The sequence below is a fragment of the Spodoptera frugiperda genome, chromosome 31, assembly GCF_023101765.2.
Source record: "Spodoptera frugiperda isolate SF20-4 chromosome 31, AGI-APGP_CSIRO_Sfru_2.0, whole genome shotgun sequence".
Classification (NCBI taxonomy): Eukaryota; Metazoa; Arthropoda; class Insecta; order Lepidoptera; family Noctuidae; genus Spodoptera; species Spodoptera frugiperda.
Genome location: NC_064242.1, coordinates 12,625,835 through 12,639,578, shown reverse-complemented (window position 1 = coordinate 12,639,578; position 13,744 = coordinate 12,625,835). Strand labels below are relative to the sequence as shown.

General features: G+C 36.2%; 1 protein-coding gene across 4 annotated transcripts in view; it reads right to left on the bottom strand.

Moving 5' to 3' along the window:
- LOC118276239 (uncharacterized) overlaps positions 1-13,744 on the bottom strand; it is a 276,416-nt gene that overhangs the window by 34,131 nt on the left and 228,541 nt on the right. For all 4 annotated transcript variants that reach the window (XM_050707423.1, XM_050707422.1, XM_050707420.1 and 1 more), the window contains one exon: positions 4,453-4,547. In XM_050707423.1, coding sequence (XP_050563380.1) covers positions 4,453-4,501 — 49 coding nt within the window. In that variant the 5' untranslated portion in view covers positions 4,502-4,547. The remainder of the gene's footprint in view (positions 1-4,452; positions 4,548-13,744) is intronic.

Sequence of the window (13,744 nt, the reverse complement as noted above, 5' to 3'; positions counted from 1 at the left end):
AATTCCTTAGTAAAAGCAAGGTATTATTGATATTTATTTTTATAATAACTATCGTGAAACATACTAAATTAACTACAAATAACGGTTTACTCACGTAAATATATTGAGAAAAGCTCTACTAGTTTCGAGTCACATAGGGACCTACCATCATGAGCAGCGTGTGCAGACGCGACGACGTCGCGCTGTCTACATGTCTACATAATATTTATTTTATCAGAGGAGAATAAGCTCTAGGATTGACGGATTTTTTCTAAACCTGATATTTTAGGCAATAACGTGGATAAAATTCATTAGCCAAATACATTGGCCAATCAAAAAATGAATTTAAAATCACTAAGCGTGTTATTTTAAAACAACAAAACCGACAAAACGTTTAAAATATTCAAAATGCATGAAGCGTTATACGTCGTACATTATAATTTGCATACATTCTCCCATTAAATGCAAATTCGTTTCGTTACCTACTTACTGAGGAAGAAAGCTTTACTTGAAATTACTTTACTTAACTCTGATTATAAAATCATTGCTTTATACTTATTATTATTTATTTTGTTATAATAACTATCGTAAAATATATAAAATTAACTAAACAACACGATTTATTCTCGTAAGTACATAACTCATGATGAAGAATTCCTTTGTGACTTGAAACTAGTAAAGCTTATTTCGATGTAATTCTCATTTTTAGTTAATTTAATTTGGGTTGCTGGTAATGATAGTGTCGAATCAAAATTTCCCTATTTTTAACAGCAACAAACATTTTGGTGTGTGAAGCACAAGTGTGTGTGTGAAACGCGACGCTCAAAGATGATTGCTACGAAGGACTTCTTTGGACGCCTTTTACCCTATCTAGGTGTATAGGATACAAGTAATAAGGACAAGATAATATATTTTAGTGTAACTACCATATCATTTTCCATAAACGAAACTGTTTCCTAATTCTTACCCCTTAGGATACAACAAACAAAATACAAAACAACGTTGACTCCTAAAAATAAACAATTATTCTTTTACAATTGCAAATTTAATTACTCCTTGGAATAGACTGACAAAGCGGGGCCATCTTGTAAATCTTTTTAAATGGAGAACAGCGTTGAATTAAGAGTAATTGTGTATTGTTAACGGTTTTACGCTGGTCGGGTAAGAAAATGGCGGAAAGTAGTGCTTCGAGCTGAAGAGGTGGCGGGGAATGTAAAGAGGTTTATTCCACCGAGTTTTTATGCAACAAGTATTTGTATTTATCATGGAAATGGTGTTATAATGGACGGTTTTCTTTTTCTTTCTTGAATGGCAAGCGAGTTTCCTATACAGTGTTGTCGACTATACTGCCAGTGTGGTGACAGTTTGCTTTACGTTTAAAGTAATCTAATCGAGTGCGGGTCGTTGTTGTAGGGATACTTTTTTGAAGAGGGTTAGTCACCAAATGTCTTCCCTGCCTTAGGCAAGGCGAGAGGAAGTTTGAGGCTCTTACTGACTAAAAACCACCCAAGTTGCACTACTGATGTATTGAGTGATGACGTAAATGCACAAAAGTTAAGAGCGACTTCTCACCGATACAAGTACAGAACCCTAATAATATTTTGTTTAAACTGATGAACAAATACGAGACCTTGAAAACAACCGACAAACAACCACTCGATCAACGATGCAAAATTACGTTCCTATAAAAAATTCCCTTCCCACCGTAAAATATTAGATAACATAAAAATCACCTTCCACTCTTAAGAATTATGACTCCCACCATAACAACAAAACACAATCAGCCAAAATTTCAACCACACAACCTTGAAAAACAAACCTTACACCCTTGCAATAAGGGTTAGCACTATGACATTGTTACATAGCAACATGGTTTTCACATTATTCAGAATGAATTTCCCTGGAGTGTAGCCGACAGCAGTGTGTGGCTCCAGATTAATCTTGATATGACGTCATAGATAGCCTATAACAAGGCTCCAAGGCTCGCAGAGACAATGATAATACAGGCTATTGAAAATGATATGAGGCTATTAACGTTGTATCAGCTACATTTGATAATATATCTTAAGACAAAGCTGACAGGTTATAAGATGGAACTGACGTATACAATTTGCTTAACTCAAAAATAAAACTTATCCTTAGGGACTTTGGCTGTCAGACCTAATGGAAAATGATATTAAAGGTAGGTAAATATTCATAATCGTTCTCCGAATTTGTGGGCAGACAATGTATTTGAAATGTAACATTACTATCTACTACTACTACTACTATCTATTTTCGACACCCCTAAGTGATAAGACTTTAAAATGTTTTGGCTATTTTTTTTCGTTTTTTATAATGTGACATTCTAAATACTTAAAACCCTATTTTTTTATCACCAACCCCTATTTTCATCCCGCTCGCTGCTCAATAACTGTTACTCGCAATGTCCCACTAATGAATGAAGAACCATTTATGAATTTATCTAGAAACTAGAAATAATTTATAAGGCAAAACAACGTTTGCCGGGTCAGCTAGTTAATATAGGAATTCGAAAGTCGCATTGCAACTACTCGACCAAGGAAGTAACGGAAAACTAAATTAAATAAATCAAAGAAATCGAATAAAAGTTGCTTCTAAGAAAATTACAATTTAAGAGTAGCAAAGTGCAATTGGTAAGAAGTTAGTTTTAGTTCAGAAAACGTTAAATTCTTTACATTTTCATTAGCGACGGCTTGTTTAGCGACCAGTGTACTTAGACCTCTTTCTATTCAGATTTTTCTATGCAAATCTATGAAGCGCTATAAATTGAGAGAGACGTGAGTTCTGACTATACTGGTTCTGTTCGTGGGAAACAGGTACGATTCAGAATGAATTAGATCCGTTTATTTATAGGTAGTATTATATTTATAGATAGTCTGGAGTACCAGACCGCATTAAAACTTAGGTACCGGTATGTAAAACCTAAAGTACAAGGCACTTAAAAACATTTTCCAGAATAGGAGATAGGTATACCTACAGGATATAACATGTGACTATGCACGTAGAAAATTAAGATTCAACGATGAACTACACCGATAACGTCACAAAATCGTGGATGGAAAATCCTCAACATACAATTGATGGACATGCCATGCCAGCCATGATTTTCTCGCCTGGTCGAAGGATCCTCCTTTCCAATCTTAGGGAGCATTACTCTCTGTTCAACAAAAACATAGGTACCTACTATTAAGAAGATATAAATCCGTCTTCCCTATTAACTATCGATAAAATGTCGATAAAAAACCACTGAGTTCCAAATAATCTGTTCATTATAATAAATTGTCAGAGCCGACTGGTGGGCTGGGCGGGCAGACACATTAATTTGTGCCGACGACTAGCTCGGCAGTCTACTATCACCGATCACTAGGTACATTAGATTTAGTTCTAAGAAACAATGGTTGGCTGACGAAATATTGTGTCTATGTTTCGATTTAGTTTTTTGGTTAGAAATTATTAGGTGTATGAAGCAATGAACGTAAGTGACGTTAGTTAAACAATGAACAAGTTTCTATTTAAAACTATACCTTTTTTAGGGAATTGGAGATTAGGAAGAGGAATAATTGGGCCTCCGGTAACCTCACACAACGCAAGCATTGTTTCACGTCTGCTTTCCGTGAAACCGTGGTATCACTGCGGTCGTACTGGCCCATTCGTACCGACGCATGGCTCTCCTACACTAAACTTGTAGTCATGAGCAGTATTGCACTACAAACGATCGATGAACATGCTGCTTAGCTGATTAACTTTAGACATATTTGTTATAGACTCTTTTAATTGTTCTATAATTAACTACAGCGTGATGTCTTTACCTCCAACAAAGTATACTTTCTTGCAAGTTTGAAACTTGAACAAAACTTTACTTCGACAGTTTTAGTATCGACAGTTAGTCTTATTTAAAGTTCATTACTGTCTGTTCTTATTTCGTTTTGTTTTGCAATGATTTCTTACTATGGGGTTTTTTACATACAACCAACGTTGTAGATAGTACCATATTTTTTTATTTTATGAAACATCGCTCGATTATAAACAGACGTATTACCTGATGGTAAGCAATCGCCGCCGCCCATGGACACTTGAAACACCAGAGGCGTTACAAGTGCGTTGCCGGCTTTTTCCCAACAAGCTTCCCCATCGGGGATTGGGAAGATTGGGAAGGGGGCCTCCGGTAACCTCACTCACACAACGAAACACAACGCAAGCGTTGTTTCACGTCGGTTTTCTGTGAGGCCGTGGTATCACTCCGGTCGAGCCGGTCCGTTCGTGCCGAAGCATGGCTCTCCCACACTTAAATATATAATTAATAATATATACATATCTTATAAACATTTATTGTGTCTGTGAGTTGTTTTGTCAAATTATATACCATCCGCCGTATTCTATATTATTTACTAAAATATTTCTAAAATAGTCATTCCTTTAGTATAATTATTATTGTGTAGCTGAAGGATATACCTGCTATGATGATGAGCCGCAGCAGCGCGGCTAGCGGCACGCGGCGCATGCTGGGTCACCGCCCCATCAAACCGTCCTCCGATGCGCCTCACCGCCTGCAACAAGCAAATATTCAACGTTAGTCCAAGTGCACAACTCCTCTACAAAGATATTGTCAAGAGTATGGTTGACACAGGTGACCGACTACTACTAGCTTGGTCAAAGATTAAGCTTTGCCATTCAACGTGACAATGCTGCCATTCTTTTGGGCACCCTACCTCACGACTCTGGTGAGGTTTATTTCTTCGACGCTCTAAGGTAGTTTTTATTTCTTCTTAATTTCACGTCTGAGGAAAATATTAGCATAAACAATATTAAGACAGAGGGATTTTAAATGATCCAGTAATAGGAAAGAATACTTATGATATCATCTTTCATTGTTACGTGTGTTAAAGTTAAGACTGAAAAACAATCTTAAAATAAATCACGAACCCGATAAATCAATATCAAAGAAAGAAAAGAAAAAAGAAGAACAGAATAATTCAACAAAATGTATAAAAACAGAAGCTATCAACTTAATTCTACTTGCAGAAACTGGGCGACGGGAACGCGACGGAGCATCGGCACAAACGACATCAAACAAACGAGAGTTAAAAACTATCTCACAGACAGAAACTAAGGCATTGGAACTGTGGTTTTACAAACGGAAAAATATTCAGTTTTCATTCAAACTTGCCACTCCGAAGTCCCAGTAACTTTATTCAAAAAACCTCGTGACACCAAAGCCTTCAATGTTTTGAAGAGAAATAAAAGAAAAAAACTGTTTTAAAAACAAAGCTTTTCCTAGATATCGTGTTCTTTATTTTGGGACTGTAAATGTTCGTTGAAACAACTTCGCTAGGAAGTACCTACTATTTATCTTTCATAAAAAGTTGACACATTTTTCAGAATGCTTGTAATTTTTGTGAGTTACGTCTTTCTGGAGATTTGTTTTGTTTGTAGATGGGGTAGGCTTTATTGACATCTGAATAATACTTACTGAGTACTGTTTCTTTGAGTAAGTGATGGCGTTTTTAATTCATACATTTTTGCTTTTATTGCGAGAACATGTTTTAACAAACATTATTGAAAAAAATCACACACATCAACCGCTTATAAATATGTGGCCACTGCTTACCAAAGGCCTTTCCCTTCCCCTTTAAAGGATTGACACGTTAACCGCCACGTCACTCACGGATGACCGACGCTTAGCGGACGATTTGCCTTCAACAGTTTTCTTTCGACAGTTAATGTTGTAATCACCACACATTTTTTTTTTTTTTTTTGAGTGGGAAAAATCATCCAATGACTTTTCTCGCCTTAGGCGAGGCGAGAGGGAGTGTCAGACTCTTACTGACTAAAAACCACCCCGTTTCTTCTCTTGCTTTTCGAGCCGGAGCCCCGGTAAACCCGCTAGGTAGTCCGCAGCTCCGGAGTAGTCCGCAGCTCCGGAATCACCACACATGATTTCAGACTTAGATGATGGTTAGAAATGATAAGCCCAGATTTCCTCACAATTTTTTCCTTCAAAGTTAGTCAGTGGTATCTAAATTATCTTAGAAACTACATATAACTCAGAAAAAGACACATCGGTACTTTGCTAGTGGTAAGCTTCTCTCACATGAAGGCTCAGGCGTAAAAGCAGGCGATTAAAAAAACAGAGCCTAAATACAGAGTTCTGAATTCTATTTCTCCATCAAGCATAGTGTACACTGTTTGATGATACTTCTTCAAACGCAATAAAGTAATGACGTCACTAAACAATTAATGAGCTTACAAAGGAATTAGTTAAATTATTTTAATACTGAAATCCCTAATTAACTTAGGCTCACGAAACATTGAAAGGCTACTCAGTAAATAGGATTGAAGCCTGTTGAGCCATAAAATGTAGCCGCTTTTACTAAACCTGCCTATATTTCAGTCTAATTAATTTGAGCTTCAATGGTAACGAATTAATTTATTTTAAAACTCTGTTAATGTTTAGTAATATCTATTCATTCAACCTATTATTCTCTGAAAGGATGGATATAGATGGGTAGACTAAAGGTGCTTTTCCACCAGAGATGTGCTATGTAGTTATGCTATGAAGATGTAATAACTAAACTGTGAAACTATGTGACCGTTTCCACTGATACTAAGCTATGTAGCTGTGTTAGGAAGATGCACCGCCGCAAAATAACTGTGCGAGGAAGATGCGCAGCTCGAGTACGCAATATATTGAAAGGAGGGAAGCCATCTTTAGCACACATACATAGCACGCATCATTCCATATAAATCATAGCTTAGCTACGCACACGTTTCCACTAGCGCCAAACAATATCTACCAATAAGTAATTGAATATGATAAGTGGAAGCCAAACGCATCCACAGCAACGTAGCGTAGCAAATCTCTGGCGGAAAACACTTACCACAACATCTTATTACTAAATCTCAGATTTACAAATCTAAATACATAGTAACTATGACTATCACTATTTTTAGTTCATCATCCTTTTGAAATGTTAAGTAAATTAGTCAATATCAAGTCATATCTATTTAAACAAAAAAGGACCTAAAATACTACCCTGTGGGACCCCAAAACAATCAACGTAACATTTTCGTTGTAACAACGGCACGCCGCCTCACAAAGCAGCCCGTCACTTTGATTATTCAACTCAGTCATCGTGCTGTTTGACAAAGGAATTCCCATTGATTCCCTATTAATTCACAAAAGAGAAAAGTTTTTGAAATATAAAAAGATGGAAGTCCATGATTTTTTTCCTGCCTTTGTACGAGTTACGCCTGATGTCAGACAATCAGTGAAATTCGAGGTCGTTGTCCCGTGAATCATGAATCTGTGTGGAACCACATCATACGTTGTATACATGTATTAGCATAATCAACTTGATTTCTATACAATATACATTCTTTTGACACTTTTGCAGAATTTTAGGATTGGCTTCTAATGATAATAATTACTGACGTATGAACATAGGTAGTTACTTTGTTACTCTTTTGTAATATTGAAATTGAGTTCTCGGTTTGATTAAATTATTATTTATTCAATCAATCATTGTGTCAGTTCAACTCAGCAAAGAATTTATTTTTTCTTAAGTTTTATGAAGAGCAAATCTTCATAAAACTTAAGAAACTTGGTTAAGTGGGAATCGATTTTCTTAACCGCCTCCATTTTTCAAGTCAGAAAATATCCCTAAAACTATCTCCTAACGCGAGATAATTGCGCACAACCTCACATACATACAAACGTTCAAATGAGTCAAACTAGGAACCTCCTTTTTTGAAGTCGGTTAAAAATCATGTAGGTACCTATTACTCACCAATGCGGAGAATTTGACTATAACATCACCCCACCAAACCCCCTTCTTTATATTGTATAGTTTCGACGCGATAACCCATCATGTCCCGTAGGTGCTATAAGAAGTGAAATAAAACTTCAAGAAAGAGTTGAATCAAGCTGTTCTTCTGGGAAATTGTGTTTTATTGTTCAAGGTTGTAGATAAATAAAATATTGGGGTTGTTTATATTTTCAATATTTAGTGGCTCTTATTTTGTTATAAATATGTGTCAAAGTGATATTTTTTCTTTTAAATTACGTTAGAAACTATGTCAGCATTTTATTGCAATTATTTGCTACTGCTATGAGTCAATCATAGACAACGTCAAAGTCATCAACATTATTTATTTCAAATAGATCGGGAAGGCACTTTTGATGTCATAAATATTACAATATTTGAAAAAATATCATTCATCTTGACACTGAAAAAGCCGTTTCGGTGCCCTTAACCTTATTTTTATGCAAGAATAGAACGAGTAAGGCCATCCAGTACCTCGTTACATAGGTGATTATGGAAATATCTAAACGAATTCCTTATCTTAACAACAGGCAATACATCAAGCCATCAACGTTTATGAGGAAGCATAACTAGTTATTACAATACCTATATTATTACAACGGTGTATAACAGCCCTAAAGTCACGTACACACTTGTCACGTAGCGCGTTTATGTTCCGGTACAGAGCGGCACTCACCGGTTCTAACCGGAATTTTCCGGAAAATAAACGCCTCGAAGCTATGAGAGCTCGTCTTACATTTAATACAGGTGGAATTTCGTGAACGCTAAACGAGCAATTTAAATTAAGCAAGTAAACTCCAGTGTTAATAGTAGTTTTAATAATGTTTAAGGTTTTCATGTTGGAATTGGGACATACAAATTGGATTATGGTGAAGTAATAAGAAAGTTGTGGCATTTTTATCCTTAATGGGATGGCATTTGGCCACCATCTTGCCTGGTGGTAAGCGATGATGTGAACGACGATGGAGCACGCTTACTTATGAGCAATCTGTTCACTCAGGACTTGAAGACACCCAAGTTGTATTTTTCAGGAAACACAGACTCCGACAATGAATTCTATTCCTTAGCGGTTCGCACAACGAAACTCGAAGCAGAACGCTTCGTGCGAATAGATGGAACATCAACCATACAGGTGGTGCCCTGCCGTTTATCTGGTAGTACGATGGTAAAAGAGACTAGGGGGAATTAGGTAGTGCAACTCCCACGCACATTCCCCGAAATTATCCGGGAAAAGACCGAAAGGCTTGTGACTGAGGCTTGCGGTTGTTCTATTTTTAGCAGAAGTGAAGTGGATGTTCTATTTTTAGGAAAAGACAAATGAGTAGTCACAGGCGTACTAAACTACGTGTACACATACATTTAAAAGAAAACGGCGAAAGTAGTAAATATATCACGGCCTTAGCGATTTAGATACAATATTATGTACCCTTAACATTTTTTCAAACTAAACATTGCTCTATTTTATTCTATTTACCTTCAATTTATAATGTAATTTAAAACAAGCAAACACAGCCTAAAAATACCTTTACAGGCGTCACTAATCCTCGAGCCCCAGACCATATTATAAACAATAAAAATAAAATGAAAACAAACAAATCCCGAGAACAAACTTGTCTCGCTAAAATATTCAGAAGCACGCGTACATCTCTTTTACTCAATTTCCTTGAGATTTTTCCAAAGTATTCTGAGAAGCGCCCCGTGGCGTCATTAATAAATACTTTTTATAACAAGCCTAATCTCCGACTTGGCACAAATTGGCTAAACTGTACAAATTAGGATGGGAATCTTGTATTTTTTCTTCTTAATGTTAAATGTTTTTATACTGAAACGCGGACTTTGGCAAAGAGATCCTTTTAGCTTATTACACAGAAACATATTACATTAGTTGGTTGATTTTTCCTAGCTTTTCTGAACTAGATTGGAGTCTGTCCTGATTCTAAGCTAGACGCTAGCGTTTTACGCTTCATTCACTCTATATGATTGATGATCCGTGGATCCCAAATTACCGTAAAGACTGTCATAGATATTTATCTAACCACTGAGATCAGCTTTGCACGATATTTAGAAAGTTTTAAGAAATATATCTTCACTATACGTACTAAACCCACCGTAGCAATTTATAACCTCAAAAGCAGATGGACCATCACAATTCCTTTCTATTTAGATAGAATAAGCTATATGTCCTCAGACATACATTTTTACATAAATTAAAATATCACAAAATGCTCCCAAGGTCTTTGTAATTAATATATTAAGCAAGAATATCAACGGTTTTTAAAACAATGTGTGGACAATTTGGCTGAACAATGCCTCGTCATTGTACACGCGGCAACAAATCTAGCTATACATAACCACTATATCATGGTCTTATTTTGTACGATCTTTCCACACATTCAACGGTCAGGTTATACTGGATAGTCGTGTATACACAACACCAGGACCATTTATTTCACCTTGTTCTAACCCATTACTAATGATCTCACCTGGATCTGTATCCTGAGACACGTGAGGATTATCATTGACCTTCCGTATGAACAAACACATGGTAACCATGAGTTTTATTTAAATTAGGTTTTATATTTTGATGTCGTGCTGATCTAATGTCCTGGTGATGATTTCCATAAATATAACCGCGTTGAAAAGTATTTTCACTTGATTATTTTGTAGTTAACTTAAATATGAATAAGATGGCTGCCCGAGGATGTAATTATTTTGTCAATTTTATCTGCACAGTATTACTAATTAAAGTTGCTACTATTGAAACTTTCTCAACCATTATCATCATTGTTTTCTCTATCAAAATTATTAACATTGATGGAATGGGCTATTTATTCGTTCCTTGTCTACCAAACTAAATTGTTCATTAGCAGCATTAAGTTTGAAATAGTTTCCAGTGAGTTGACTTTAAGATAGATTCATTGAGTTGCACTGTGTCCTTTCCTTGCCAAATATCATGGAAGACGTTGTATAATGAAAAAGGGATATTTTCCTCATGAATGTGTCTTCTGTCTATGTAATCTCCATCCACATTCACCTCCATTATTCCACCAACATGTTTCGGGGTCTAAGCCCGTAAATTCCAGGGGTATTCTATCTAAGCTCACGGCATTCGACAAATTGTTTTCGCTGGCCGCGTCAGCCGGCCGTCAGTCTGATGGAGGTCACATCATTACCGCCATTCTCACGTCAAACTGACGGTTTATGGCGGTTTGTGGCCCTGGGTGAATGCTTTCACCATAGTCTTGGGGTGTTTTGACGTTACTTGGAAATTGAAGAGCGAGAGGATTGGAATTAAGGAAGGCTGTTCTAAATATAATAAGTAGGTAAGTATGTAAAGATTTTTGTATCCTTTCGAATGACTTTACTAAATAAAACATTGACCAAAAATCAGAACGATGGTAAAATTTTTAGGCAAACTCGTAACTGTAAATAAAACAGACCGTTCAACTCAAACTGTAAACAAAACTATTCAACATTCTAATCTGAATTTCAAACGAAACGACGAACGTATGTTATGTTGTTTGAAAATCAACAAATCAAAAAAGACAGAGCCAAAAATAAAACGGAACAAAAAATATATTATCTCGAAGAAAATACGCGAAGGCAACGTCAATAAATTGAATAGATCTACATACCTCCTCCTCTACACACGCGCTCCTTACAAATGCACCCCGATTGTTAAACTCCACGGGAATCCATAAACAATACTGAAATAAAAAACTGTAGGGGAAGAGGCGTCGTTATATTCAATTATTCTTCTCCCTATAGATTTTCCACTCGATTGCTATGATCCGCTTTCGCTGAGACATGGTCAGATACAAAATTATGGTAAAAAATTCAAATGATGTACGAACACGTAGCGTTTGGGGTCAATGATCTCCTGGAACACTCTCACACCGACAATTGGAAACGACTGTATTTAGATAAATTACTTTGTTTGTGAACTAATTACTTTATCCTGGATCCTACGTGCTTGAATTGGGGTCAGCACTAAGTCTTGATTAGACTCCTTTGGGTATCTGGTTGGGTAAAATATTTTGTTCTAGCGATCCCTGTGGTACTAGGAACAAAACAAATACATTCTACAACCTTTTACACTACATAAGTAATAGAGGATGGATCAATGTAATTACCAAACACCTATCCCATTTCTCCTATCTTTGAAAACACTACATAATTTGACGCCTAGCTTAACCTGAAGATCAAACTATAAGACAGAGACCTCGCAATCGGAAGTCATTAGTCAACCATTCAAAAATCGACTCATAATTACTATAGAGAAACAATCAAGATACCAAAGGTCTTCAGAAAAAATAAGCAATTTACTAATAACATATCGCTCACCAATAAAAAAATAACGAGTTAAGAACAGATAGTGTACATATCCCTATAGCATTATTGTTAGTGTCGCATTGTTCTTGTAAGCTAGTTACAGCTAACGAAGCGCTTGATCCAGGATCAGGCTCCTGATACTCAGCAGTAAGCCGCTTACTGGACGTTATTAGCTTCTGCTTCAGAACAAACTTTACTATTCCTTGTTGCTTTACTTTTATGAAGGGTATTTTTAGCTTTAATGTAATTTATAACGGGTTCTCAATGTGACGTTATTTTATTTATTTTTATTAGAAAATCCAACTGTTTATTATTTCCTACATGCAGCTATATCATTATTATCAAACATTTTTTTAAAGGGGGATAATCATCCAATGACTTCTCTCGTCTTGGGCGAGGCGAGAGGGAGTGTCAGACTCTTACTGGCTAAAAACCACCCTATTCCTACTCTTGCTTTTCGAGCCCGGAGCCCCGGTTAACACGCAAGGTAGTCCGCAGCTCCGGATTACCAAACACTAACCATTATTTGGAAACCAAAAAGTGTTATTGAGAACTTTTACAAAGAATTATAAAAGTTCCAAATGGTACTTCACCAATACGACTACAAATGAAACACTCAATTCACAAAACGTTCAACAAACTCTCAAAACACTACATCAAAAGCCTTACTAAAGTCCAAAAACAACCAATAAACGAACCAAGCAAGCAACTGCATTAATTCACCATTCTTTCTCTCATATCAACTGGGTTGTGAGTAATATTTCGGTGCACCGAGCCGTCAGACAGTTTAAAGTACGTAGCTTCGTTATTGATGTGGCAGTGATGCGCTGACAAATGGCTGAACTTGCGCCAGGCTGTGAGATGCGCCGCTGATTTGTGGACGCCATATCTCATAGAGTTGGAAGCTGTGGTGCAAGTTATGAGTCGTAATACAAAATATAAAATTTTATTGAGTAAAATTTGGATGACAATGGACATACGCATAACACAAAACATAAAATTTTATTGAGTCAAATTTGAATGACAATGGACATAAGCATTAGGAAAATTCTGTTTTAAACTAATGCTTTTTGGGAGTAAAGTGTTAAATCAGTTTTAGTAGAATCTAGATTAAGACATTGAACTGTACAAAATATCCTGGTTTTGATTGACATTTCAAACTATGTCAGACTTCAGAATTCTAAGTCGAATTGATGATTTAACACAATTAGAATTACTTCTTTATCCACGTGTCCATTCAGTAGACTAATGAAAGTCGAAATTGGTATTTCATTGAAGTTATTTATTTCACAGTATAAAAATAAACCGATTCAAATTGTAAGAATTTCAAAGAAAACTACGATAAACATCATCGTCCTAGATTCTAGAATTAGTATTACCAAGAAATGAACACCTACGTAGATACTACTACACCACATTTCAAGGAATTTTAATAGGATCTTAGGAAAGGAAATAGGTATTACAGTAATTACTTCCTCGTAAAATCTTTCTCCCTGGCAATGCTCCAAGAAAACATGGATATAAAACACAACTGGAAGAACAAATCGCTTCATGTCTATAACTTGAGCGCAGTCCGTAGATTGACCCAC